Genomic DNA, 25,076 nt, shown 5'->3' on the forward strand with positions numbered 1-25,076 from the left:
ACTTCAGCTGAAACTATAATATTCTATATTTTTAAAAACCCAGCCTACTCCTCAAGGACGTTGTGCACCTCATATGTCACATCCATATTTCTAAGCCCAATGATGATGACGCAACCCATTCAATCTGCTGTTGCTGTGCCACAGACCGTGACAGGGCAGAAAATGGGATGTGTGGGTGCATAGCAACTGACAGGAGGAAGAGGAGTGTTGGACGATGTGTGGGTGGTGGAGGCGTTGAAATTCCTCCCTCATTATCCTCTCTCTCTCACCTCATGTTTCAGAAAGCAAAAAAAAGCCAAGCATGTGCCCAGGAAGCTCCCCGCCACTGCTGACCGCATCACCGTCACTCGTTGTGTTTTGGTGGCGGGTGACTGTGGAGGTTAATATTTTAGTACGTGTGAAAGCAGGCGGACAGGACCTGATAATGCCCTGAGTGATGTAATGCACTGTTTCTGTGCTCAGTGTGAAAGGGGTGAGGCGGTACATATGGTGTGTGTTTGCATGTGTGTGTGTGGTTACTGAGAACCTTCACAGACATGTGTGTGTGTGTGTGGTTACACAAAGGGGATTCGGTGTTTCATTACCCAATGTTTGACTTATCCCCTTACTATAATTTGCAACGCCGGCTCCCATTACAACGGCGCCTCAACCTGAACAACCTGTGCTTTTTCATATTCCAACAGTGCCACATACAGACAGGCAAACATGAGAGTGTAGTTCCATGTAATTCTGACCTATGAAGAACTCACTCTTCACTTCTATGTGTTGCCAATATCCTTTGCGATGTTTTCATCCATTTAGTATGAGAAAAGAATTCCCACAACTATCACTGACAATAAGTCACTGATGCCGGAATGAGCCTCAGGGAATTTATAACTGAAGCCAAAGAGAGACAACAAAAAACAACAACATCCATTTTGTTTTCTCTATTTACATTTCTACTTTGAAAATTTTTGCCTTGATCATAAACATATAAGGCCTGGATATAATTTCTGGATTTTGGATCATTACAACCCATCTACGGATTAGGGCAAAATGATCAGCCCCCTGTGAAAACTTTTGATTTAACAGGAGGGCTGATAATTTTGTGTCCAGTACCCAGAACAACTGCCAAGACACGAGTGAATGACTTAGCCAAGTTGGGAATTTTAGTGTCAAAGACGATAATTACTAGAACCCCAAAGGAATGGACTGTGAGGCTGCAGACCAAGAAAAGCTCCATTTCTACAAAAGAGAAACCTTCAAGCCACACTGAGCTATGCTAAATACAACCTGGAGAAAGATTACATTTACTGGAAGTTCATCCTTTAGTCAGATGAGATGAAACTAGAGCGACAACAAAGACACTGCTTATATTTAGAGAAAGAAGATTGAGGCGTACAACCAATAGAACAGTAAAGCATGGTGGTGGGAGTATTATGCTGTGAGGGTGCTTCAGTATGTCTGGAACTGAGAATCTCGTCAAGGTGCAAGGAATAATGAAGAAAGAAGGATATTTGTAGATTTTGAAAGAAAACTGCAGTCAGCAGCAAAACTTGGCCTGGGTTGTCGCTTTATCTTCCAACGACATGTTACTGATTGGACTCCCCAAAGCCTGTGGCCTGGCCTGAACTGAACTGAATGGAAGGCCAAGGTCCAAGCCACACTACCATCAAATCTGGAGGAGCTTGAGATCTGCCAAAGAAGAGTGAGCTGCGATTGGTCAGGAGACTTATTGAAAACTACAAGAAATGACTGCAAGCTGCTAGTTTTGCTTTTTTGTTAAATAATCATGTTTCTGTCTGCAAAGCAAAATAATGTAAGCATTCAAAATAAAACCAGGATGTTTGGAAAATGCTGTGTTAAAAACCCATTGCTCTCTTTAACAGTACTTGGGAAATACATTTTTTTTCATAGGGGTCTAATAATTCTGATCTCATCTGCACATTTTTTCTATAGCTCTAGAGGAGATAGAAAAGGGTCCAGTGACTAGAAGGTTCATACCAAGTAAAGAGCTGTATGGTTGAGGTCATTCACTTCAGTTCACTTCTTATGAATTAAGGTTGCCAGTCTGTCAACAAAACCAACGGAAAGACAACCATTCACACTCACTTTCCTACCGGTGGCCAGTTTTGAACACCAGTTAATCTGACTTGGGTGGAGCACTGGGCGGTGAAGCCAGAGCATTTGGAGAGAACCCATGCAGGGAGAATGTGCAACCTCCACACAGAAAGGCGTCAGCCAGCTGGTGGATTCAAATACAGGACTTTCTTGCTGCAAGGCAAATGTGTTAACCACCGTGTCTGCAGTAATTTATCTTTGGCAGGCATCAGTGACAACAAGCATGACACTGATTAAGTCAGAAACAACATAAATAGTATGAAATGGAAGAGCTGGAGTAGAGGTAGGGTTGCGAAGCAGCTTGCAGAGGCTGCGGGAGCTGTAATTAGGCTTAACCTTAGCCCTCAAAGGGTTAAAGCAGCTTAAACCTCTGAGGGCTTAGTCATCAGCCTAACCCTACCATAACCCTGTAAAAATGTGAATAGTTTTTGATGTGTGTCAGACTGTTTTCTAAATTCCATCATTGCCAAGATTTGGGAAAGGAATTTCACAAAAACATTAACTACATGTTCTGAATTCCCAGGGTTAGGTTTAGGAGTATCACTGATGACTTTGAACAACGTGTAGCATGTTTACCTTTACAACCTTATTTAGTTGTTAAATGATAAAGTTTAGTACCTAAAATTTTTATGTCCTTGTCCTTTAGTTTAATCATTTGGCAAGGCAGACACAACATGGTATCATTAACAAAATGACTGCCAAATGTCAGCTTTTTCTTGTAAAGGTAATACTGTTTAATCAATATGTTTGTGAGCAGAGCTCTGGCCAGCATGTGTTTTTCAACCATATCTTGGTTAAGTTCAAACCAAATCGCAAACACACACTAACACATGCAAGTACATAAAAAAAACCATCTGTGTTCTCACAACTTCTCTCCCCTAAAGCACCAATTTTCCAGTTAACTCAATTGTTTTAGCTTTGCGCTTTAACCACTGCTGCCAAACTGTACACACACACACACACACACACACACACACACACACACACACACACACACACACACACACACACACACACACACATGCATACCACCTCTCCTGTGGTTTTACACATCTTCACTGTGACCCATGATGAAGACACAAGAGGCTGGTTATGTGATGTACCATGTCCTTTAATTGAGGAATGAGCAGTGTGTGTGTTTGTGTCCATGGGGTAAGGGTATGTGTCTATGCTGAGGTGTCACTGCTGTTTGAGGGCAAGCTGAATGCATCCTGCAGGAAGGCAGAGTAGTTGATGTTTTTCACGGCTGCTCGGCCTCCATCAAACCCCACATCGACTTCAAACTGGAAACAGGAACAGGAACACACACGTCACTTTGAGCAGATTCAAATATTTAGTGTTGTAAATAATTGATCATTCTGGTGTCCAGCTTTATTTTACTATTTCTTTCTCTCCTCTGTGACTGTTTTGTGCTTCTCTGTGATAACGCTCTCCTTTATTGTTCTTTTATTTGCTTGACTCTGCACTATGACTTGACTATGCACTTTTGCACAAATGAAACATTTCAGAGTGTAGCAAAAGGGCTATTTAAAATAGCACTGCTTTTTCAAACGTTAACAAAACTGAGGGCTGTCTTTTACCTCCATTATACTGATTAAACCCTAGGAAACAAAGGAAAATCCTGCTTACAAAAGTGCCATTTAGCACTTTCCACTTTTTTTTTGAATTGTTTCCAAGATAAAGTAAAATGAACAGAACAAAAGAATGATAACAGCAGAGGCAATAAGAAAATCAGCAATGCTAAACAGCGAGTTGGAATGCAGCAAATACCAAAAAGGCACGCAAGGAGAAGTTAGTTTGTCTGGACCTGCCAACGTGACATTCCTGTTGTTCTTGACACCTTAAAAAATGTTAAAAAGGTGCAGTGGCCATTTTTGGTCTCTTCGAGGGTTTACCTTGGAGCTTTTTTAGGACGGCAGAGTAGTTGAGCAGAGACTGAGCAATGAGTTTGGGCTTAGAAGCCGGCGAGGAAAAAAGCAGCTGGAAACCATGGCAGAGGAAAATGGAGAATAAATTAAGCACAGTGTCAGTATACACATACACACACACACACACACACACACACCGTGAGCACATACACAGATTCCTTCACTCTTGTTCTATTCACGCAAGTCTGGTGAATATCTCTCCTGCTCACCTGTTTCTGCTTAGATTTGGCTGTAGCGTAGCATGCCGAATTTGTATTACACAGGAAAGATACAAGTAAAAGAGAGAAGAAGAGAAGAGCTACTTCTTTTTGACCACCTCTGTATGCATGTCTCTCTCAAGCCTTACACACACACACACACACACAGATTGTCTTCTTATCCGATGACTGTTCCTTTCCGCTCACTTGATTCTGCCTTTGGCTCACTCATCCACTGAGTGATTGCAGGTTAGAGGAGAACGTAAACTCATTTTCAGTTACCCCTATTTAAAAAATCTGTGCACATGCTGTGAAATCACTTACTGTCTCTCACTGAATTGACTCTTTCTTCTTGCTTTATTTGCTTTATAGTTCCTGCTTTTTCTCACCTTTAAGGTGTCTTCAGGCATCACGGGTGGAGCAGGGTGCTCTAACCAGTTAATACCAGCAAGGAAGGCATAGTAGTCAATCTCATCTCCATCTGCAAACCTGAATAAAAGATGCCATCCACTTGAGAAACTGTTTTTTTTGTGCTTCATGATCACAGTCGCTGGAGCTTATTGAACCATTTTGCAAACTAAAATTTAAGAATTGCTTCCTTTTCAAAAATAAGTCACAGATGGAATTACACATTAATTATCAGACTCCTGCAATTTTTGCTTATTCTTCCATTTCCAGCTGCCCCAAAGGTGCTACAATAATCATGTACTTTCTGTTTGTCTGTGGCTTCTGGAAAATCCAGTCTGAGTCAGAATCTCTGTGGCTTTCATACATTTTTTGTTGAAAGTTGAAATATTTTCAGTTTGCACGGATGCATATTGGACTGTATTCACACCACCTGGGCCAAGTTTAACCCATATTTCTGCACTGTATCTGCACTACTTCAAAACTTTTCTTCGCAACTTGTAACAACAACTGTAAAGCCAAGTATGATTTTTTTTTAATGTGGAATAAAAATAAACAATGTAGACTTCAGAGAAAACAGAAACTACCAAACAATATTCTGGGCTGACAAAAGCAGCCAAAAAAATATGTAGAAATTGTCTTTAAGATTTTTAAAATGTAGTTTTCTCAACCATCAGGAGATGTTAGTGCAGATTGTGATTGGGATGTCTACTTGATGTCTTATATTTCTTACCCAGTCAAATACCCCCAACACAAATAATAACAAATAAAAACAAAACTGAGTCTAAACACTGAAACTAAATAAATCAAGCTGAAACAAAAAAATCAAACGCACACTGGAAACCAACTGAAAATAGAAACCAAAATTTCAAGTTCAATTAAAAAAAAACAACTCTGGTCAGAACACACCTTTAAATATTTATAAGATATGTCCTTGAAAAGATTGTAACAAGGCACCATTTCTTAATTTTTGTGGTTTTCAGTTCGGTCGAGATTTTTTTTTGTATGACAAGAACAATCCCGGGCACAGACTGCGGACTGCACTTCACCTCGGTGAAAATAAATCTTTCTGAAAAACCTTCTGAAAATGTTCTGACATTTTTGAGGGGACCTTGAACTGCTCTACTCTAAACTGATTTGTGGGCTCTTACTTGCTGAGAAGACCTTCGAGCAGGCTGTTGGGCACGGGAAGGTGGAAAGCTTTACAAATGGTCCTTATCGCTTTTGTGGAGAGACGTTGTGTCCTAAAGAAAAAAACAAAACAAGCGCACAACATATCCAACATATGGTAGAGCCAAAAGCTGCAGCTACAGTTCAGACTCGCATTGGCTGTGAGCCTGCTGTTTGTAGAGACATTTGAGAAAGGCTCTAAGAAAAAAAACAAAACAAAACATGTTGGTTAGAGGCCAGTACATTACATCAGAGACAATGTGCCATCAGCAGCAACATGAGCTGGCCTTTGTTGTTAGTTTAACATAAAGTACATGTAATTCCCATAAGGACTGACATAAATTCAGTGCTAGTGGAAAACGTTTTAAAGTGATATCGTATTTGGACAATGTGTGTAAAACAGAGGATGTCTGTCCTGCAAGAACACTTATTCTCCACAGTAATGACCGCGAGTCCAGAGGCGCCGTTCTTGTCATGCCTTCCTTATTACAGGGACGCTGATGAACAAGTTGATGCCTATCAAGGGTGTCTACACTTGTGTCACATAAACAAATCAGCAAAAGTGGGTTAAAGGTCCTATCAAATGGATGAGCAGTGTGTGCGCATTAAATATGTGATTTTATGCACAAAAACAAAATGAAGGTGACAGACAATGAGAAACACACATAATAGACTCAGGAGACTGTGTGTGTGTGTGTGTGTGTGTGTGTGTGTGTGTGTGTGTGTGTGTGTGTGTGTGTGTGTGTGTGTGTGTGTGCGTGTGCGTGCGCGCGCACTGGGCTAAACAGGTCTTAAGGATCCATCTGGTTCCCATGCTCCGCTATGGCATTGCTGGAACTAATCGTTGCTCTGAGGTATGGGGGCCACAGGCTGCACGATTGATGCCTTGTTGTGACGCTATCTGCCAGTGTGTTTTTCTGTGTGTGTCTGTGTTTATGTTGCAATAGTATTTTGCCTTACTTGTGTCGATCGTGATCCGCGAATGCTCTGGCCATTTTAGGGAATTCTTCAAAGGCCTTCTTCTTGAGGAAGTCCTGGGCCACAGCCAGCATCAAGCCCACGTCCACCTGGGTCTGCTCGCGCTCTGAGAAACACCGGCCCAGCACCAGCACCTCGTGCTCAGACAGATTGCAGTCCAGTCCCAGCAGCAGGCTCCTATGTGGGGAGAAAAAATACACAAAAACTGATGACAAATGAACTAACCCACATCTCACAATCCTTTAAGGTTGTTTTCACACCTACAGTTCACTTACTCTGGTCCAAATCAGCTCATGAGTCTGTAAACTTGAAGATTTGGTTTCTGGTTACCAGATAAAACTCGAAGGGGAACTGCAAGTGAACCAAAATGTGTTGCTACAAAATAAGTGAGAACGTGTAGTATGCTTATTGATCAGATGTGTCTGGAGCAACAAAAGTAAATAGAGGAAAGAGGTTGAGGTTATGTTCTCGCTGAGTGGATAACATGGAGAACTTACATTCAATTTATAGCTGGCCCATACTAACTGTTTTATTCTCCATTTTCCATAAAACGAAGAGAGTTCGACTTAGAATTTGATTTAAACTGACTAAACCCTGCAGATGTGAAAACACCCTTAATATACTGTGCACAGGATTTCTCTTTGCTTTCATGTGTCACTTATTATATTTACATCCCTAGAATTGGATAGGAACAAATTAGTCTCCAGTAAATCACTATTTAAACTCCACATATGTAGTGATTAACTGTCCTTTTCATCACTTTATGGTTGGGAACTAGAACCCTTCTCTCGGTCTCGTCCAAGTTACCACACTCTGCTAACAGGAGGTGCTGGCAGTAATTTCCCCTTGGAGAACTGAATACATTGATCACGTACTTCAACACTTGCGGGCAAGAGATTAAACTGCAAGTGTTTTTGCTTCATTACTGTACCTTATCGACTCAAAAGGGATGAAGCCAGTGTTGCTGGGGTCACTGAGAGTCAGAAACTTCCTGATCTCACACTGTTTCTCCTCCGGAAGGGACCTTAGTTTGCTAATGATGATGCCCATGTTGGCTCTGGGAAACTTTAAAGGGTAACACAGAAAACATGCTTAATAGCACTTAAGGAAAAGCGGACTGCTTCATGCCCCCGAGACAAAAAACTAAAACCAGCTTGTGCTGATTTCTTATTTTTCCTCTTTACCTCCTCAGCATGTTGCTCCATGTACTTGAATGTGTATTCATCAGCATCCAGAAGCTGGAAGTTGATGCTGTTAAGGCAGAGGGTAGCTCCCACATACAGATCCTGAGCTGTAAAGTACTGAGACAGCTGACTCTTAAACAGCTCCTGGCCTGGCTTCTTTACACGACCGCGCTCCAGAAACTTACCACCAAGAACACCTACAACATGGGACAGAGTGTAGAAAGAAAGCATCGGTAATACTTAACTACATGTATCCGAACCATGAGGGTCATCGATTTGTATCTCAGGTCCTACGAGTGTCTCTGTTGCAAATGAGGACGGAAAGTTTTTACCTGAGTTCTTCTGTGGGCGTTCAAACACACTGATGGTGTCATTGGAGAGGTAGAAGGAGATGATGAAGACCCGCTCTCTGTCAACTGGATCAGCTGTAATCATCTTAGCTTGGAAATTCAGCACTTTACTGTCCAAGCCATACCTGTGGAGACAGGCTCACAGTAGAGTTCGGGGCTAGCACTAACACACATATAGTGAGAGATAGAGTAGAGATAAAAAACTTTCACTAATTTGATTGTGACTGTGACTTAAACTCATCGAACCTGTCTTTCGCCATAAATTTCTGGAAGTCTTTCCGTGGTGGCTTGGGCAGGAGGCGCTGGCAGAAGCTCAGCGAGTCCTCCTCTGAGCCAAAGCCGTTGTAGGGGGGCACAGGTCTCGGGGGCTTAGGGGCTGGCGGAGCTTTGTACTGCAACGGGGTGAAGTCCTCTAAGAGGAAGCAGAAGAAAGAAGAGACAAAACATTTAAAAGAAGAAAATAAACCCAGGAGGAGAGCTTAAATGATCACAATGAAACAGGTCATCTATCCCTGAGCTGACCCCTGACTACTCAGAGCAAGAAGGGACACTTCCATCACAGTGACCTGTCAGCGGGGCCTCTGTCTTGTTTCCTACTGTGACTAATGCAGCAAGCCCCCAAAACCTGCCCAGGGTGGCAGTGAGCAAGGATACACTATAAGGTTTTTCCCTGCCGGGGAGTAAGTGCCTTTAACTTTAACTGGAGGCCCAGGTGTCTTTTGTCAGTTCATCAGTGGTGTTGAACACTTTCTGTTTTTCTAATAAGCGTCAAGCAATAAGCGCTCTCTATAGACAGAAAGACTTCATTATCCAAGCAAATCTATCCTGTACCATTGGATTCAGGAATCACCTCCACAAGAAAGACGGCTTTGGCAGATGCTTGCTCTTACTGCCCCCAAGTGTTCAGATTAATGCAATGCAAGACACAAGTGAAAATCCCCAGGAAAAAATATGTCACTGTAAGCATTTTCTTACATCAGTTATTCCATAGGTGTATACATAATGCAATTTTTTTTTCAGTTGACAATCCTGTCCAAAGAAACAATGCAAACATTTTTAGTAATACTGAAATAAAGAAATCAACAGCACTGCAGTAGTGTTTACCGTACCGATGCCATATTTGGCGCGGTAGTAGTGTTTGGTGAAGTCATCACAGTCAGCGAGGATTACTCTCCTGCCCCACACATCCACTTCCCCACCTATGATTAAATCACAGTCCTTGTAGAATTCCTCGTGGACAGCTCCTGTCTGCAGGTGAGAATAGAGATAATGACATGAGTAAACAAAACAAAAACTTATATAGAATCTTACTTGTTGAATTGAATTACTTAAACACACATGAATTGGATGGTTATATCTATTAAGAGCCTGGTGCTGAGTGGATACAGGGAGTGGGACATGGTGATCGAAGAATCCTGTATTAAAATCCACCTCAGAAATTATGTCAGCAAAAATGGTGGAATAAGATTAACGCTCTGTGGAAGCATTTTAAAACCTTATTTTGGGTCAAACTCAGGAAACCTTTTATTTCTGATAAGACTGATGGTTGCATACAGGCAAAACTGAAAATTGATGGAATTATTATTTAATACAGAAAAGTGTGGTCAAACATAATCTGTGTTTGATTAGCAACAGCTTCTTTTTCAGCATGACACTGCCAACGCAGTAAAAGCATATCTGAATAGAGAAACATACAATGGAACATTATCAGTCATGGACTGGCCTCAGCAGAATCATTTTAGCAGTGTGGCATCATCTTCACAGAGAACAGAACAAAAAGCAGCCAACATCCAAAGAAGAACTTTGAAAGTCTTTGAGAGCTATTCCTAAAGGATAGTCAAAGAAATTAGAAGAAAACCCACCTAAGAGAGTTCAGACTGTGAAGTATAAAGGTGGTCATACTTTGACTTTCAAGGTGTTGTACATCCTCTGTTTTTGCCTTATATATTGTATTTCCACATATGTACACACATGTTTCAATAAATTGCCTCTATTTCCCAATTTCCTAGCAAAATATGGAGGAAATGAGGAGTGACACAAGAGGTTTGCACAGTATTGTATTAACTGAAAAAGGAAGCGGCCTTCCCCTAGACTGGATTACTGGATTGTAATTTGACGCATATTTTATCCTCTAACTCTAATCGAGTGTCTTAATAGCTCGTTTTAGGTTTAACCTCTGAGATTCATGAAAATCTCGCTAACTGCCTAGCCTCTTGGTGACCTCTCAAATAACATCCCGGTAGCATGTTTGTAGTGTGAGCGTGGCTGAGACAGGACATACTTTGAGGCTGTCCAGTATGTAGCGGTTTCCCATAGTACTGGAGGTGAGCACGTTGAGCACCGTGCGGTCTGTTATCTCTCCAGGCTGCTTGACTTTGGCTGGAACATGCTGCAAAAGGGAAACAAGTGCGGACAGGAAAAATACAGAAACTGTTAAACAAAAATTATTCTTTATAAGTAAATACCATTCTGCATGCACACAACTGGTAAGAGAAATAAAAAGACGGATAAAAGACTGAAAGAGAGAGGGAGAAGCAGATCAACAAAATAAGACTGAAGAAGGAAACGAGATCTGTCGTTAAGGACACGGTGATTTCCCACTGGATGGCAAAGTCTGCTCAACCTTTAAGGCTGACATTTAATAAAAAGGCATCGGAGCAAACAACGTTACTGGACTGAAAACACATAGTTATACACTGACATGATTGATGCCTGGATGTCCTTCAGGATGAATTAAGCTTGGTCAGTCAGTAACTGGAGGAGAAAGCCTACATGCTTGAGGGAAACTGGGTGCTAAAGCAGTCCTGTCAGAGTGAATGAGGTCTCCATGAAAGCAGGAAGACGAAAAGAAGCAACACAACCAGAAAGAGGGACATTGCAAGCCTTTAGGTTAGGAGTAACCATCTTTAAAAGTTAACAAAAACAAAGAAATAGCAAAACTTCAAGCTCAAAAAAGCCCTTATTTATCCTTTTGTATAACCCTGCCTGTGCTTTTTTTCCTTACTCTCTCATTTCTCGACAGCTGTTATCGCGCTCTTATCACGCTGCTTTACCTACCTTAGGTAGTCTGCAGCGACGAAGAAATTTGTTCACTTTGTCTCTGCCAGAATTTGGGGGGATCACCTCACGGATCTCTATGGTGTCATCAACCAGGAAGTAGTGCAGTATGAGCTCCCGCAAGTCAACATAAATGCTCTGTGAGTCATCCCAGAAGCAGTAGAAGCGCAGGACTTTGCGGTCATGGTCCAAGAACTGCTTCAGCGTATCATGTCTCTCATATGGCCGAAGTGGCTGCATACTCTTTTTGAGCTGAGAGCGTGAAACAAATAGATTATTCGCTATAACTTTCTTTTAAAAAAAATAAATAAAGGAGGATTAAAATATATTTCGACAGAGTTATATGAGTTAAAATAAAATACAAACAACAAAAAATGTATTTCGGGTGCCCACCTGTTCCTGGAGGCTGCTGTAGGGGTCCTCAGGTACAGTTGTAGGGTTATTTACGTGCACCCCAAGTTTTGTCAGAAAGTTCCTTGTGAAAGAGTCACAGTCAGTCACAGTGAATGTGCGAGAGTACAGCTTCATCTGTTGGTTGATGTTGAAATGGAACAGGTTGTAGAACTGGCCTTCATTTGGAGGAGGCAGTGGAATACGGTGGCGACGAATGAGTGTTCCTATGACAGGGATCACCAACACAGTAACAAATGAGTCTGGAAACTCTCATCATATTGCAGATTTTTGGGCCACTTGGGAAAAAGCATAAGATTAACAAAAATCCAAACCCAATCCCAAAAGAGTTGGGATGCTGTATAGAATGTAAATTAAAACAGAATGCAATCACTGACAAACTCATAAACCCATATTTGTCTGGAGAAATGTCTTTTTGCAAGAGACAAAGCTGAAAATCAATGCTGGATGCCCATGATCATCGCCACCCCGAAGGCATCTAATACAGGCATGCTTTTATCATGGAAATCACTGCATCAGCTCAGGAACACTTCCAGAAATCACTGTTCACTGTCCACAAATGGTTGGCAGAAACAGTTAAAGCTCAATCATGCAGAGAAGAAGCTGTATGTGAACAACGCCACCATCTTCTCTGAGCAAACACTCATTTAAAATTTAGAGAGGCAAAGTAGACTGCATCTGTAGTCAGACGAATTAAAATGCAATATTTGAATTTCTTCTTCTTCATCTTCCTCCCATCAAATTCAAAAGTGACCTTATTTTTTCCTTAAAAATGTTACAAGTTTTTATTATGAGTAAAATGTGAGTTTATCAGATTTGCAACTCATTTTATTCTGTTTCCATTTATATTTTGCATAGTGTCTCATTGTTTATTTATTTATTGAGGCTGTAATTGAATTTAAGCAATATTCTCAAGATATTTCCTGTTATATCACAGACACCTTGGGGAATGCCACTGTTCTTGTACTCCGGCTCCACAACCTGTATGGTATCGTCTTCCAGGAAGAAGTAGATCTTACACTTTCTGATTCTGTACGTCTCAGACTGAGCCTCAGGTACAGTCTCCTGGAAGTATGCATCAAAACACAGAACCTAGAAGGACAAAGTGATATTTTGTGGCTAAAATTACTCAAATGACAAATGCGAGATGATGACAGGCTTTAAAAAATAACAGGCTTTAATTTTTTTTTACTTGAATGAGTAACACAAGCTATTGGAAGCTTTAAACCTTAATAACAGACATAAAAAAAAATAACATAAAGCTATACCATGTCTGTCTGAGTGGAGAATTAAAATCAGTTTCTATTATTCACAGCCTGCCGGAGGAGCTCAGGGCCGCAGAGAACGTACATGTTTTTAAGAACAGGCTCAAGACCCACCTTTTTAATTTAGCTTTTACTTAGCCTTTATTTATTTTATGCTTATTTATTCTATCCTGTTATTCTATTATTAATTTAGGCTTTACCTAATATTTATTGATTTTATTCTTATTCATTTTTTAATCTTCTTACTCTATTTATATTTATATTTATATTGTATCCTGTTCTTATTTATTTTATCCTGTATATATCCTATTGTGTCATATCTCCAGTGTTTCCTCGGAGGGCGCTCTCTGCACCGGGGCTGTGATTGACCGTGGCTGCTGGGTCTCTAGGGGTCCTCTCAGCCTGGCTGGGGGGCTCCTTGGCCTCCCTCCTGCTGTGTGCCCAGCCTGGAGGCTGCGGTCTGTGACCGGCTCCCGGTGCAGACGGCTCCCTGTTATAGTGTTTCCTCACTTGGCTCATGCGAGCCCAGCCCAATTTTTACTCTTTAAGTGTGCGCGTGTGTGTATGTGTGTGTGTGTGTGGGGTGGGGGTGGGGGGATATGTGTGTATTCACATCATTTATGTTAATGAGAGTGTGGGGAGTGAGTTGGAGGGTGGGGTGGGCTGCTTTTAACTATGTAAAGCACTTTGTGCTACATTTTTTTGTATGAAAAGTGCTTTATAAATAAAGATTGATTGATTGATTGATTATTCACCTGTTTGTCAAAGGTTACCCATGGTGGTAAACCGGTACCACTTCCTATGGGATAGACGGAGTACTTTGGTTTAATCTCCTGACCAACTAAATGTTCTCCTCCAATGCCTGGCTTCTCAGACCCAACCAGCATAGGGACTCCACTGGAATAGTCAAAATGTTGGGATTTGTGGAATCTCTCCTTCCCCAGCTGTGGTACAGAAAGGAGAAAGTATATCTGAGCACTTTCTATTAAAAACATGTTAAATAGACTGGTTCTTATATGCCTGAGTACTCAAAGCGCTTTCTAAACAGCATACATCACTCACCCACTCGTACAACCACTTTTATCTGAGCTTAAGCGCTCTCTAGCTAACAGGCGACCTGGGGTTAGTTTCTAGCTAAGGAAGTCGCCTGCTAACGAAACTCGGTAATTTGCGAGAAACATACGAAGTGTCGTAAACTTACTCTTTCATTGGGAGAGTTCCCTGGCAGAAACGGTAAAGCCATGGTGGTAATACTTATAACTGTTGGATTACTTTCTCCATAAAACTCAGCGGCCCTGAAGTTCCAACGGTCTGTTATCGGTCTGTTACCATGGAAACGTCTTTTGGGGACACGTCTCTTAGCAACAAAAAGAACCAATGAAATATTTTTATTTTCATAACAATATTCAAATTATTGCTGTTCATCGTATATTTTGATGCTAACATAGCCAATTAAATAAAAAAGAATTTATAAACACATTATTTTTCCTACAAGTTAAAAAGTGCAACAGAGTGTAAACTGTGTACTTATGTACTATTTATATATTAAAGTTTACAAATAGTATCAGAGTTGGCATAATATAATCACCACTACTACCGGTAAGGTAATTAAGTAATTATCCCTGTAAATAATACCTTGCTGTTTAGAGTTTACTGTACATTCTGATGATTTGGAAATAATTCTTGCTTGAACTTTTACGCCATCTAAAAGCCCTCTGTGTCTACCTAAGAAATTATAATTTAATGTATGCCACACACATCCTGCAAAAATTATACTTGGACTTAAGAATACATTATAACACATCCTGTTTCTTTATAAACTGTAAACTATTATGCTTGTAGGGCATACAAAAATAAATGGCCAGAGTAGCAGCTCATTTTTGTTTCTAATTATATGTGCAAACTAAAACATTTTACAAAATCCAAGTGAAAGTAAACCAAAGCATGGATGAATGTATACTGCACTGTAAATTGAATTAGACACAATTCAACATATTTCTTTATTTTTATTTACTTACATAATAGTCAGACCACAGCTTTCAGTACCCAAAGCGATGCTAAACATAATAGATCATAAAAAACAGAGACCGCAAAGACTGGTGTAACCCAGTTTTTACTTTGAAGATGATTGATTATAATGTGTTGAACCAAAATATAAAAATTAACAGTGGCACTGATGGAATACCCTAAAGACATGCATCCCCTGCCAGGTGTAGGTGAACTGAAATCTATTTGCCCCAACTGTGCACAACCACAATGGGAAATCTTTCTTTCTGGAACACTGTCCCGTTTTTTTAATAAATACATAATAACAGAAACATTCTGCTGGGTTTCCTTTTTTGATTTAATTTACATGATATGTATTATTATTTGGCGTTAAAACTGGAGTGTTTCAAGATGGCCATTCTGGACTAATAAATAAGTCCCATGTCTATATCAACAATACTTGCAAGTATGGTGTTATAAACAGAAGGGTTTGCAATGCAGCTTAAGTAAAAACACAGAGCTCCAAGCTAAACTGGTATCTGTTGGTCACTTGCTGTTAAAACACTTGAGAACTTTTCAGCAAAGACTTATAATTATCCCCTATAGCGTTTTATAACATCAGAAACATAACACATAAAACCCCAATAACTCTTCTCATTCGGTAGGTCCTAAGATGCCAGGCCGAGCAGGAATCCTCCGATGAAGCCACTTGTGACGACAATGTTTTTCTTCACAAACTCTCTGGACTGAAAGACACAAACCATATTTCATATGACACAGTCGCTTTTTTGTTGTAATGGGAGGGTGAAAATGATCTCACAGTCAACCAGACAACTCACAAAAAAATTACCTTCTCAACAAATGTGTTGAGCTCAGGGACTGCCTGATCTGTTCCCTTCTTTAACTGCTTCTTAGCTTTGTTGACATCCTTCTCTACTCGCTTCCAGTCCACTTGGATATAGCCACTGTTGTTAGCTACCTGAAGAAAGACAGATTCATGAAAACAATGTCAATGTGTTGAAAAGCTTAACCTGCACATATTTATGCAGGGCGATGCAATAATACCTGTAAAAGCAGAAGACCTCCCCCCACTGCGGTAGCAGCAACTTTTCCAACCTTCTGGAAGAGGTAACCTGCACACCTAAGGCAAATTGAAAAGAGAGCATAGTAGCTGATCTAACAATAATAATGACACAAGTTAGCCTAACAATGACCATTGTAAGGTGGCCATTCACTGTCATAAGGTTTGCATGATGTGAAAGGTTCCACTGATAAAGTGTAACTAAGACTGTTTGCAAGATACCTTAACTGCCGAGTTATAAAGTTGGGAGTGTGAAATTTGTTTTCTTAAGTGATGGCAAAATACAATTTTGTCTCTCTGCTACAGTAACACGTGAACAGCAAGATGAGCATGCACTATATGTAATACAATACTGTACAAAACATTTTGAGCTACTCCTCATTTCTTTATATTTTGCTTCCAAAGAGCCAGGCCTCCTGGTCATTTTTTAAAGCGGCCTTGAGCAGTAGCTCTCCAGCCCTTCTGATGCTCTTTTAATGTTTTTCTTTGGACTTTCCTTTCCAAGTTCTGAGGTATGCCAAATGACACAAGAACTGGATTGTAAATCACTTGTCAAAAGTAATAAATTCATGAACACAGAAAATGTTCTTTGATCCACCACCCAATGTCATCTCAAAAAGTGTCTGATTTGGAAACTGAAACTAAAGAATGAAACTGCTGCCATACACGCTGCTAAAGGCATACCTGGATACCTTTCTGAGGAGACTTCAGGCTGTTGAAGAATACTCATGACCATGATCACTTAAAAGGTCATGAGTATTGTATAAACTCTGTTTTGCTTATATACACTGTATGGCATACATGTTTGCATGTTTCAAATAATGTCTGCACACATTTCATATTTTCCTAGGAAAGGGGAATGTGGGGTGGCTAGAGATTTTTGCACAGTACAGAAATAAAGACATCCGAGTCCAATCAGCCAACAGAAGATATACTGTAAACAAGATGAGACACAGAGCAATTTATAACCATCTAAATCTTGAGATTTTCTCATTTTGCGTTGGGGTGTTTCTCAGCCATTCATATTTACTACGCTAAAGGCAGCATAATTTTAATGAGAATATTTACCATCCACTCACTCCACCTATTGCAATCTGTGTGGCCACAGAGTATTTTTCAGCTATGGGGCCGGAATTCTTTCCGAAAAGGCGGTTCCACCATCGCTGACGTTTAGCGTATTCTGTCAGATCCACGACCTTGTCGTAAATCTCATCTTCCACTTGTGTACATACAAGGAAAAATAAAAGACAGCTAGCATGAAATAACAATGAATGCAGCAGCGAGAAGCCTTACAAGCACAGTTATATTAATGCTACAAAATCAACACACGATTCTGGACGCTATTATCCATAACTCAACGATCAATTTTAGTAGTTTCCTGCTTTTTTACTTAAGATTTATCATGACAGAGGCAGATACCAATAGTTTCATTACGGGCTCCATTACAACTCACTAAAATTCATGGGCCTAACAATAACTTAGCATGACTACATAACTAAAGCTAACAGGTGAAAAGTTAATGTTAGCTGTAAATGGTGCGGCCCAGGACACAGTCAACGCTACAGAAGAAACGGGAAAACGTCTTCAAGGCTTCTTAGCAGCAACGCGAACGTTACTAAATGCACCCACGGTGTCGAGACCGTCCTGGATCCGAATAACATGCAATAACTTTACAGGCCTCCTTACCCTTGCTATTCGCCATTTTGGAGTGCACTGGTCTGTCCTCAGCTGCTTTCACGTCCGGCGTCATTTGCATAAATTTGACGGTGAAAAAGAAACTGAGACATGGGCAGGCCTACATATACTGCAATGTTATACGTTATGTAGTAGTAGTAATAATAATAATAATAATAATAATACATGTTTTTGTTTCTTATGAAACATTTGGAGATTTTGCCAGTCTCGCAACTCCATCCAGGTTTCGCGTGACCTCCAATACACTCAGTGCACTGAAGGTTGTTAGGACACAGGTATGGGAAGCTAAAGGTGTGTTGGTTGTGACTATTTTGTTTTTTAAGAATAACTCTAAATGAGTGCATTCCAAGTGGAGATGGTTAGCCCCCTATTTTCCTAACTGATATTAGGAAAACAATTCCTGACTAATTCCTGACAATAACAGGTTTCATTTATTTAGGTTATTTTTGCACTATTAAGTTAGCAGAAGAAATTCTGCCGTGGCTTATGCACCAAATCCATGAATGAGTTTCGTAATAACCCGGTGTGCCTAGTGGTAGAAAAAGACAAAACAGACAAACAAAAGAAAGAACCGATAGTAAATATATTAAAAATATTATTACTAAGTTTTATATAGCTTTTTATTTTTTATGGGGATTTGTTTATATCGTTTTTTTGGAACACCAAGGCATTGTGTTCATTCGCTAACTGGCCTGAAGCTTAAAAAACATATTATAAATAACACGGCACAAAACTTCAAAAAGGGAATAGTTATAGTTTTCTGGACTGCTTCACTTTAGTTTACTTTCTATGGTTCATTTCACAGTTTCTTCAGTCGTTCATTTTTTTAAATTCATGTTTATTTGTGTTATTTGGAGGAAAATGAGTTCCCAGTTTCTTGAGCTAATATCTATCTATCTATCTATCTATCTATCTATCTATCTATCTATCTATCAGTCAAAAAGTACATGTGCGACGTTGCAACAAATACCCTTGGCACATATGACAGTTATTTTAACCAATACGTTACCTACAAAAACAGTTACGTAATCATAATATAGCCTGAAGAACCAATCGCAGGACGTGAGGCGGGACTTGGAAACAGATTTGATGTGTACGTGCGCGTGTTCGTTCGCGTGTTCGCAACACGTCAACAGGAGACCACCACGTGACCGCGGATGCCGCGTGCTGATTGGGCACAATGAGCAGAGGGCGTGTCGAAGGTGGCGGCATGCGTTTGCCTGTGTGACACAATTACAACAACTTTGAGCCGATGGTTGGGGAAGTTTGCGATATTATAAAATAACACTCAGTCCTAAAACCCAACATTACATCAACTTCATGCATAAATTGGCACTGGAATACACGTTGAGTTTGATGTACAATGAGGAGTGTGGAAGATAACTTGAAGGGATCATTTCCTTGAGGATTTGGCAAGAATTACACTACGCCCCGTTTTAATCCTGGATAGGTGTGCAACACTTTCGTTGTGACTGCATTTTGGCGGAGTTGCTCGGTGCCGTTGATTTTCCCAGTTCTTTTCCATGAAATCGTGCGGAGTGTCGCTCACCGCCGCTGCCTCTGCTGCTGCCCGGAGTCTCGGCGTTGCTGGTAATGACGAGGAGAAAATGGCGTCGGGAAAAGCGACTGAAATCGAAGAGGACTTTCCGAAGCTAACAGCGCAAGAGAAAGAGAGCTTGGTCGGAATTGACAGGTTAGACGCTCTATTGTGTGGATAGTTTAATTCGCTTAGTTTTTTTGCAATTAATAAATTTTCTTCGCGCAGTTGGAAACAACAATTGCCCCCCCTCCCCTCCAAGTAATACGGAACCGCCTGTGTTGTCTGTCCTCTACTTGCAGTTCACTGTTTGGATTTCATAGGCTTCAAGAAGATGGCGCCAGAACGAAGGCCTTGCTGTTAAAGGTATGCCACAGAATAGGATCACAGTTGCCGCTCTCCGTTATCTCCACAGACGAGTGCATATCCCATATGAAATACGTGGTACAGACCTCCCAACGCCACTCTTGGTATAAGGCTAGCAGCGACATACACAAACCATAATTTCCCCAACTTTAAAGCTGAACCTGCGGGCTGAATGTACAAACCAGCCCTCAGTTTTACATCATTGCATTCGCAAGACAACACGTACAGTGCCAGGTACACAGCGAGCCAACTCCAGTGTATTTCTGCTATGTTTATTACTATGTTTAGTATTAAACATGCCCAAACTAGCCGACAGGGCTACAGTACGATTGCAGGGAGATGGCAATCTCCACCCTGCTCAAATCGGTGGTGTCATCGGTAGTTGAGAGTAGGTACCATATACATAGCGTTTTATGGAGTGTTGAAAACATACTTGGCGTAGCAAAAATATTGCTTTTAACAAAACTCACAATAAGTGGAAGGCACGTGTATGGGTGAAAAAACGTATTACAGTGGTTATTACTAGTTAAGTATTGCTAGATAGTCAAGCACACGTTGTAAACTGTAGGACTAACAAATTTAATACTTTGCTACCAAGCCAACTTGGTGTTTCGTATCTAAAAGCATTACAGCGAGCCTAATAATACGGTAAACGCCGACTTTCTTGACTTTTACCGAGAGGCGTTAACAGAAATATCAGTGTCGCACTATGTCGTCCGTCCCCTCCTCAGTAACGGCAGGTAGAGTTTGGTTTGTGCGTCAGCTCACTCTGTTAGCATGTAGCAGCTAACTGTCCAGTGGTTACCCGCCCCCTACCCCCTTCCTGCTCTCACTTTTAGCTATTACGGCATAACCTGGAGAACACTAAGAATGAAAAACACAATGTTAGGTATTAATTTAAGCTTGCAAAAATAATGGCTGCTCAACTTGGCGCAAGATGGCGGGGATAGGGAGAAAATACCTAGCAAAGGTTTGCTAGCTGACTGGCTAACTAGCAGCGGTGGCTAGGCTAACCACCATTCGCATAAAAGATACAACGACGTTGGCGTTCAGTGTTTTAGAACAAAGGTGCACGATTAAAGTGCAAAGAAGGGTTTACAGTTGATTGCACGGTGTCTGTTGCAAACACATCAACCCTGCTCATTCAGTCAATGTTACTACAGGTGAGCTGCCTGTGCTGGATGTGTCTTCAACATGTGGCTTCTGGGTTTCTTGTTGAAGCGGTTTCTTGGGACGTTGTTTTGTCAGGGTCTACTTTCAGATTAGGGCCGAGCCATTACACTCATTCTTTGCACATTTGTGGTGTTGCTGTCCTTCATACTCTGCTGGATAGCTGGACAACCTGACCGTTCAACATCATAACGTTAAACTTACAACGTCTGGTTGTTGAGTCTTTCTTGGTGATGGTGTTTTAGATTGTATCCCATTAAATACAGTTGTGTCTTCCGAAATGAGTGCACTTTACCTAATTCTTCTTATATTCTTTCCGCATCCTACCATTTTAAAATGTGGTGTGACTAATTCTTTGCACGATGCTCTGTTCATTGAATGGTGAATATTAAAAACAAGTAGATTTGTCGTCGTAGAGTATATAATTTGCTTAAATGGTTTCAAAAGTGGTCCTTGCTGATTGACACCGTCTCTACAGACTTCACTGCTGCACCAAAAGCAGAATTCGTGAGCAGAACAACAATAGTTTCAATGTGCATGGATTTTTAACCAGTTAATGATACATCACAGCCCTTTTTATGTTAGCGTAGTTGTATGTGCAGTGACGAATCATGCGGGAATGTTTTTCTTCTAGACCGCTAGATAAGGTGCATGGTGCACAAGAATAATGTTTTCAATTTTTTTTTCATAAGGTCTTGTAATAACGAAGAGTTACTGAGTCAATTATCTGAAAAAGTACTTTGCAAGAATCTCTGAAAAATATGCCTCTGCTGTAAACAAGCAGCATACATATATGGAAGGTTGCCTTTTTTGCAGAGCAGTAGAACTGATCACAGATAAACACTATGCAGGTTTTCAGGATCAGTGCAGCTAGTTAATTATATCTGTCTAAAAACAGTGCAGCAACATTGTGCACGCAACATAGCCATACAGTGAGATGGATATCATTGTTTTGCAAAGTACACCTGTCAGGAAAAAAAAGTGTCTATGCTAGACCGACGTGCATGGGATTCAGAAGGATGGAGTGCTGCTCACGAGTTCTGCAAAACAAGAACCAAAACCAAAAATAAGGAACCATTCTGTGTTGGCTGTTGCTACCAGGCTGATTTCCAGTTCTTGCACTAACATTATCCACTACTACCTCTTTTCCACCAACATAGTGCTGGTGTGTAGCCAGTTCTGCCTTGGTTCCCATTAGACCTCTAGACTCAATTTGAGCGTTTTAAGAACTAGTTATTGGGTAGCTCTGCTTGCAGACATTGGGTCATCTACTATTGTAACTAAGGTGGTAAGATACCTGTAGTTTGCTCTGCCTATATTTCTTGCAGTGACTTCTCCAATAGCCACTGAGATCAATGCTTTCAGCTTCAGCTCCATCAATATGATAGTGCCAGTGTTTTAGAACAGGTTCTAAAAGACAAAGCCTTAAACTGTAAATAGATAAATACTACTGATATTTTTGCTGTGTTTCAAATATTGATCTGAGTCACATCACATGACCCTAACCTGACAGTGATAGTTAGTTCTTTGCTGAGTAGGGCTGCCTTGATTAGTCGACTAGTCACGATTACATCGACTATTAAAATCGTCGACGACTAATTTAATAGTTGACGCGTCATTTGAAACTTTGTAAGATCCCAAAAGACGCAGGAATAAGTAGTAGGATTTAAGAGTGTAACAATGGCCTGAAACAGAAGATGGCAGCACTGCATGTACAAGGATGCCAGCTGCTATTAAACCTTGAAGAAGAAGAAGCAGTGTCCGGTATCGTAGCTGTGTCCAAATTCAGGAACCGCATCCTCCTGTGCCCGCATTTGTAGGCTGATTACGTTACAACGACACAACGAAGACTGTCCAAATTCAAAGACTCCGACAAATGCGGCCGACAAATGCGCCCTTCATTTCCCCAGATTTGAAGGATGGGTCGGGTGTATACTTCGTGGCCTAACCTATCCCAGAATTCATAGCGTGGCCCTGCTCAGTTTCCAACAATGGCGGCAGCTAGTTAGTTTGAATTTTACTCTTATTATTCTTTCTGGGTCACAAAATAAACGTTTAACATATTTTTTAGGCGAGAATGTAGCTGTGTAAACTTCAGTTTATCAAGACACCACATATTTTCAAAAGTGCTCCAACGTTTTCGGAGACTTCTGTTATCCACCAGCTCGATAGCTAGCCGGGATTCAAGGCTCACTAGAGCCGGTGAGAACACCGGACTCCCAACAAATCGTTTACGAACCCACAGCCGTCTTTCGTTACTCAGGTTAAACATATATAAGTCACTTAGATAACTTAAAAATGTTATTGTTTGGCTTTTTTCAGTATTTTATTTGTTCCTGAGTAAATCGGTTTGGCTGAGATTAAAGTTATAGTTTTTACACAGCTGAATAAACGTCAAGCAGACAACTGATCATCAGAAGTGTGAGATGCTCGAGAATATACTCCGGTGTCCTGTTATATTTTAGATAGCAAGTAGCAGGCGGCTGAGTTTATTAAACTCCAACGAAAGAATCTGCAAATTTCATTAAAATTTAATAAACTATCATCTTGTCTTTATTTTTAGTTAGCACATACCTTAAACACTTAAAGCTGTAAGCTAATGATAGTTATATAAGAGCAGACGCATGCTGGTGCAATAAGCTGTACGCTGTACGTCCAATGGATGCATGATCTGATTAGTCGACTAATCGCAAAAATAATCAATGACTAGTCGACTATCAAAATAATCGTTTGTGGCAGCCCTATTGTTGAGTTGTAGCTGGTATAAAGCAAGTTCTGTAAAGCACTTTGAGTAATCAGGCAGAGTAGAAACGCGCTATATAAGCACCAGTCAAGTTACAATTTATTTTCTGTGACTGTTACCAGCTCAACAAGACTGTATTCTGTATGCCCAAATTCACAGTACACTCTGTTCAGTTCACTTACCATTTATTTTTGTCAGTTGAGTTACATTTAATTTATTTCAGCGGTTCCAAATGATACAATTGTTTTTCCGCCTTTATTTTACCCTCTCATGTACGCACACAGTCATACTCATCAATCATTTGTCCTTAGTGACTGCAGCGCGGGCTATAGCGCATAATTTGTATATCCATTGTTTAAATACTGACTTTCCAGCTCCATATTTGGGCACAGAGCTGGTACTATGCAAAGCAGGTCTAGAAGGTTTGAAAAGGATATCCCTTTGATAGTATGTGAGTCAACTGTGTCAGAACGTTACCTCCAATATAGCTCATCCGGTGACCTAAGCATTGGTCATATCGGTCCTTTATAGCCTCATAACGTCTCTGTAATATGCACAGGACAAACTGAACATCTACCTTACTGTTGTCAGTCGCACCCTTTTAAACTCTTCATTGCTATCACCCTTTTATTTAGGCTGTTAGCTGCTATGATGCCCTCATCCTGAAAGCAGAGGGGAAAGTGGACCCTGACATTTTCTGCCAGCTTGGACACTTCAACCTTCTGCTGGAGGACTATTCAAAAGGTGAGAGACCAGAGTGTAGATGGCTCCCTGTTCCTGTCAAATCTGCTTCTTAGGATCCACTAAGACATCTTTTTTTTTCCCAATAAAAATTTGACTTCACTCTTGTTTCTTTACTCTGCTTGGAAAAAATGTTGATGATAAAATATTCAGATTAGGTCATTTGTGCTTTCCTGCTGGGAAGCGTTGAAGTGTAACTGAGCTAAATATCTTTAGCTTTTAACATTGTCACTAATTGTTTACATCCTGTTGAGTCTTTCCCTCTCTCTGCTTTATGTTCTTATATTTAGCATTATCTGCATACCAGAGGTACTTCAGTTCACAGTCGGACTACTGGAAGGTAAGCGTTCATGACTCTTATAGGTAACACAGCCATTAAAAAGCTGTATTCATTTATTTATTTTTTAATTTGCTAGGACTGATTTTTTTCTGGGATACACAACATCCCCTATTACCGATTTTTCTACTGCTTTTGTTTTTGAGCTGGCAGAAAGGTACAGGTCAGCATCAGAAACGGTGCCTTAAATGCGCTGCAGGTACTGAGGGGCGGTAGAGGCTAACAACTGCTCAGATGCAAGAATGTTCAGCATGTCATTGTCCTTAAACAGTGTGCACATACCAAACAATGCTTGACTGGTTGACAGTTAGCCTGTAAAATGCGCCTCAGCAACCTGCTTTAGATTATTCACTCCTAGTCCAGAGCCACTGCTGG

At 40.6% G+C, this 25,076-nt stretch overlaps 3 protein-coding genes across 5 annotated transcripts in view; 1 reads left to right on the forward strand and 2 right to left on the reverse strand.

Annotated features, from left to right (window-relative positions):
- Positions 1-3,193: 3,193 nt before the first annotated feature.
- On the reverse strand, positions 3,194-14,421 carry efhc2 (EF-hand domain (C-terminal) containing 2). 2 transcript variants are annotated; one of them, XM_040006701.1, is made up of 16 exons: positions 14,247-14,421; positions 13,801-13,989; positions 12,722-12,872; positions 11,763-11,986; positions 11,370-11,621; positions 10,594-10,701; positions 9,422-9,560; positions 8,559-8,724; positions 8,295-8,437; positions 7,963-8,159; positions 7,710-7,843; positions 6,761-6,955; positions 5,782-5,874; positions 4,615-4,714; positions 3,996-4,080; positions 3,276-3,383 (listed from the first exon to the last, which is right to left on the reverse strand). In XM_040006701.1, exons 1-16 carry the CDS (start codon positions 14,286-14,288, stop codon positions 3,379-3,381), a joined length of 2,223 nt encoding a protein of 740 aa, XP_039862635.1. In that variant the 5' UTR covers positions 14,289-14,421; the 3' UTR covers positions 3,276-3,378. The 2 variants fall into 2 exon arrangements, with proteins under 2 accessions (XP_039862634.1, XP_039862635.1); XM_040006700.1 differs by lacking the exon at positions 3,996-4,080 and having other exon boundaries at positions 3,194-3,383; positions 14,247-14,412.
- A 610-nt stretch (positions 14,422-15,031) lies between these two features.
- Positions 15,032-17,928, reverse strand: fundc1 (FUN14 domain containing 1). Its single transcript, XM_040006702.1, has 5 exons — positions 17,799-17,928; positions 17,181-17,331; positions 16,097-16,172; positions 15,882-16,010; positions 15,032-15,777 (listed from the first exon to the last, which is right to left on the reverse strand). The coding sequence occupies exons 1-5, from the start codon at positions 17,866-17,868 to the stop codon at positions 15,700-15,702; spliced, it is 504 nt and encodes a 167-aa protein (XP_039862636.1). The 5' UTR covers positions 17,869-17,928; the 3' UTR covers positions 15,032-15,699.
- A 923-nt stretch (positions 17,929-18,851) lies between these two features.
- Positions 18,852-25,076, forward strand: part of kdm6a (lysine (K)-specific demethylase 6A) — a 45,616-nt gene continuing 39,391 nt past the window's right edge. For both annotated transcript variants that reach the window (XM_040006697.1, XM_040006698.1), the window contains exons 1-4: positions 18,852-19,500; positions 19,647-19,710; positions 24,259-24,367; positions 24,655-24,704. In XM_040006697.1, coding sequence (XP_039862631.1) covers positions 19,331-19,500; positions 19,647-19,710; positions 24,259-24,367; positions 24,655-24,704 — 393 coding nt within the window. In that variant the 5' untranslated portion in view covers positions 18,852-19,330. The remainder of the gene's footprint in view (positions 19,501-19,646; positions 19,711-24,258; positions 24,368-24,654; positions 24,705-25,076) is intronic.

The sequence above is a fragment of the Simochromis diagramma genome, unplaced genomic scaffold, assembly GCF_900408965.1.
Source record: "Simochromis diagramma unplaced genomic scaffold, fSimDia1.1 OVJJ01000514.1, whole genome shotgun sequence".
Lineage (NCBI taxonomy): Eukaryota > Metazoa > Chordata > Actinopteri > Cichliformes > Cichlidae > Simochromis > Simochromis diagramma.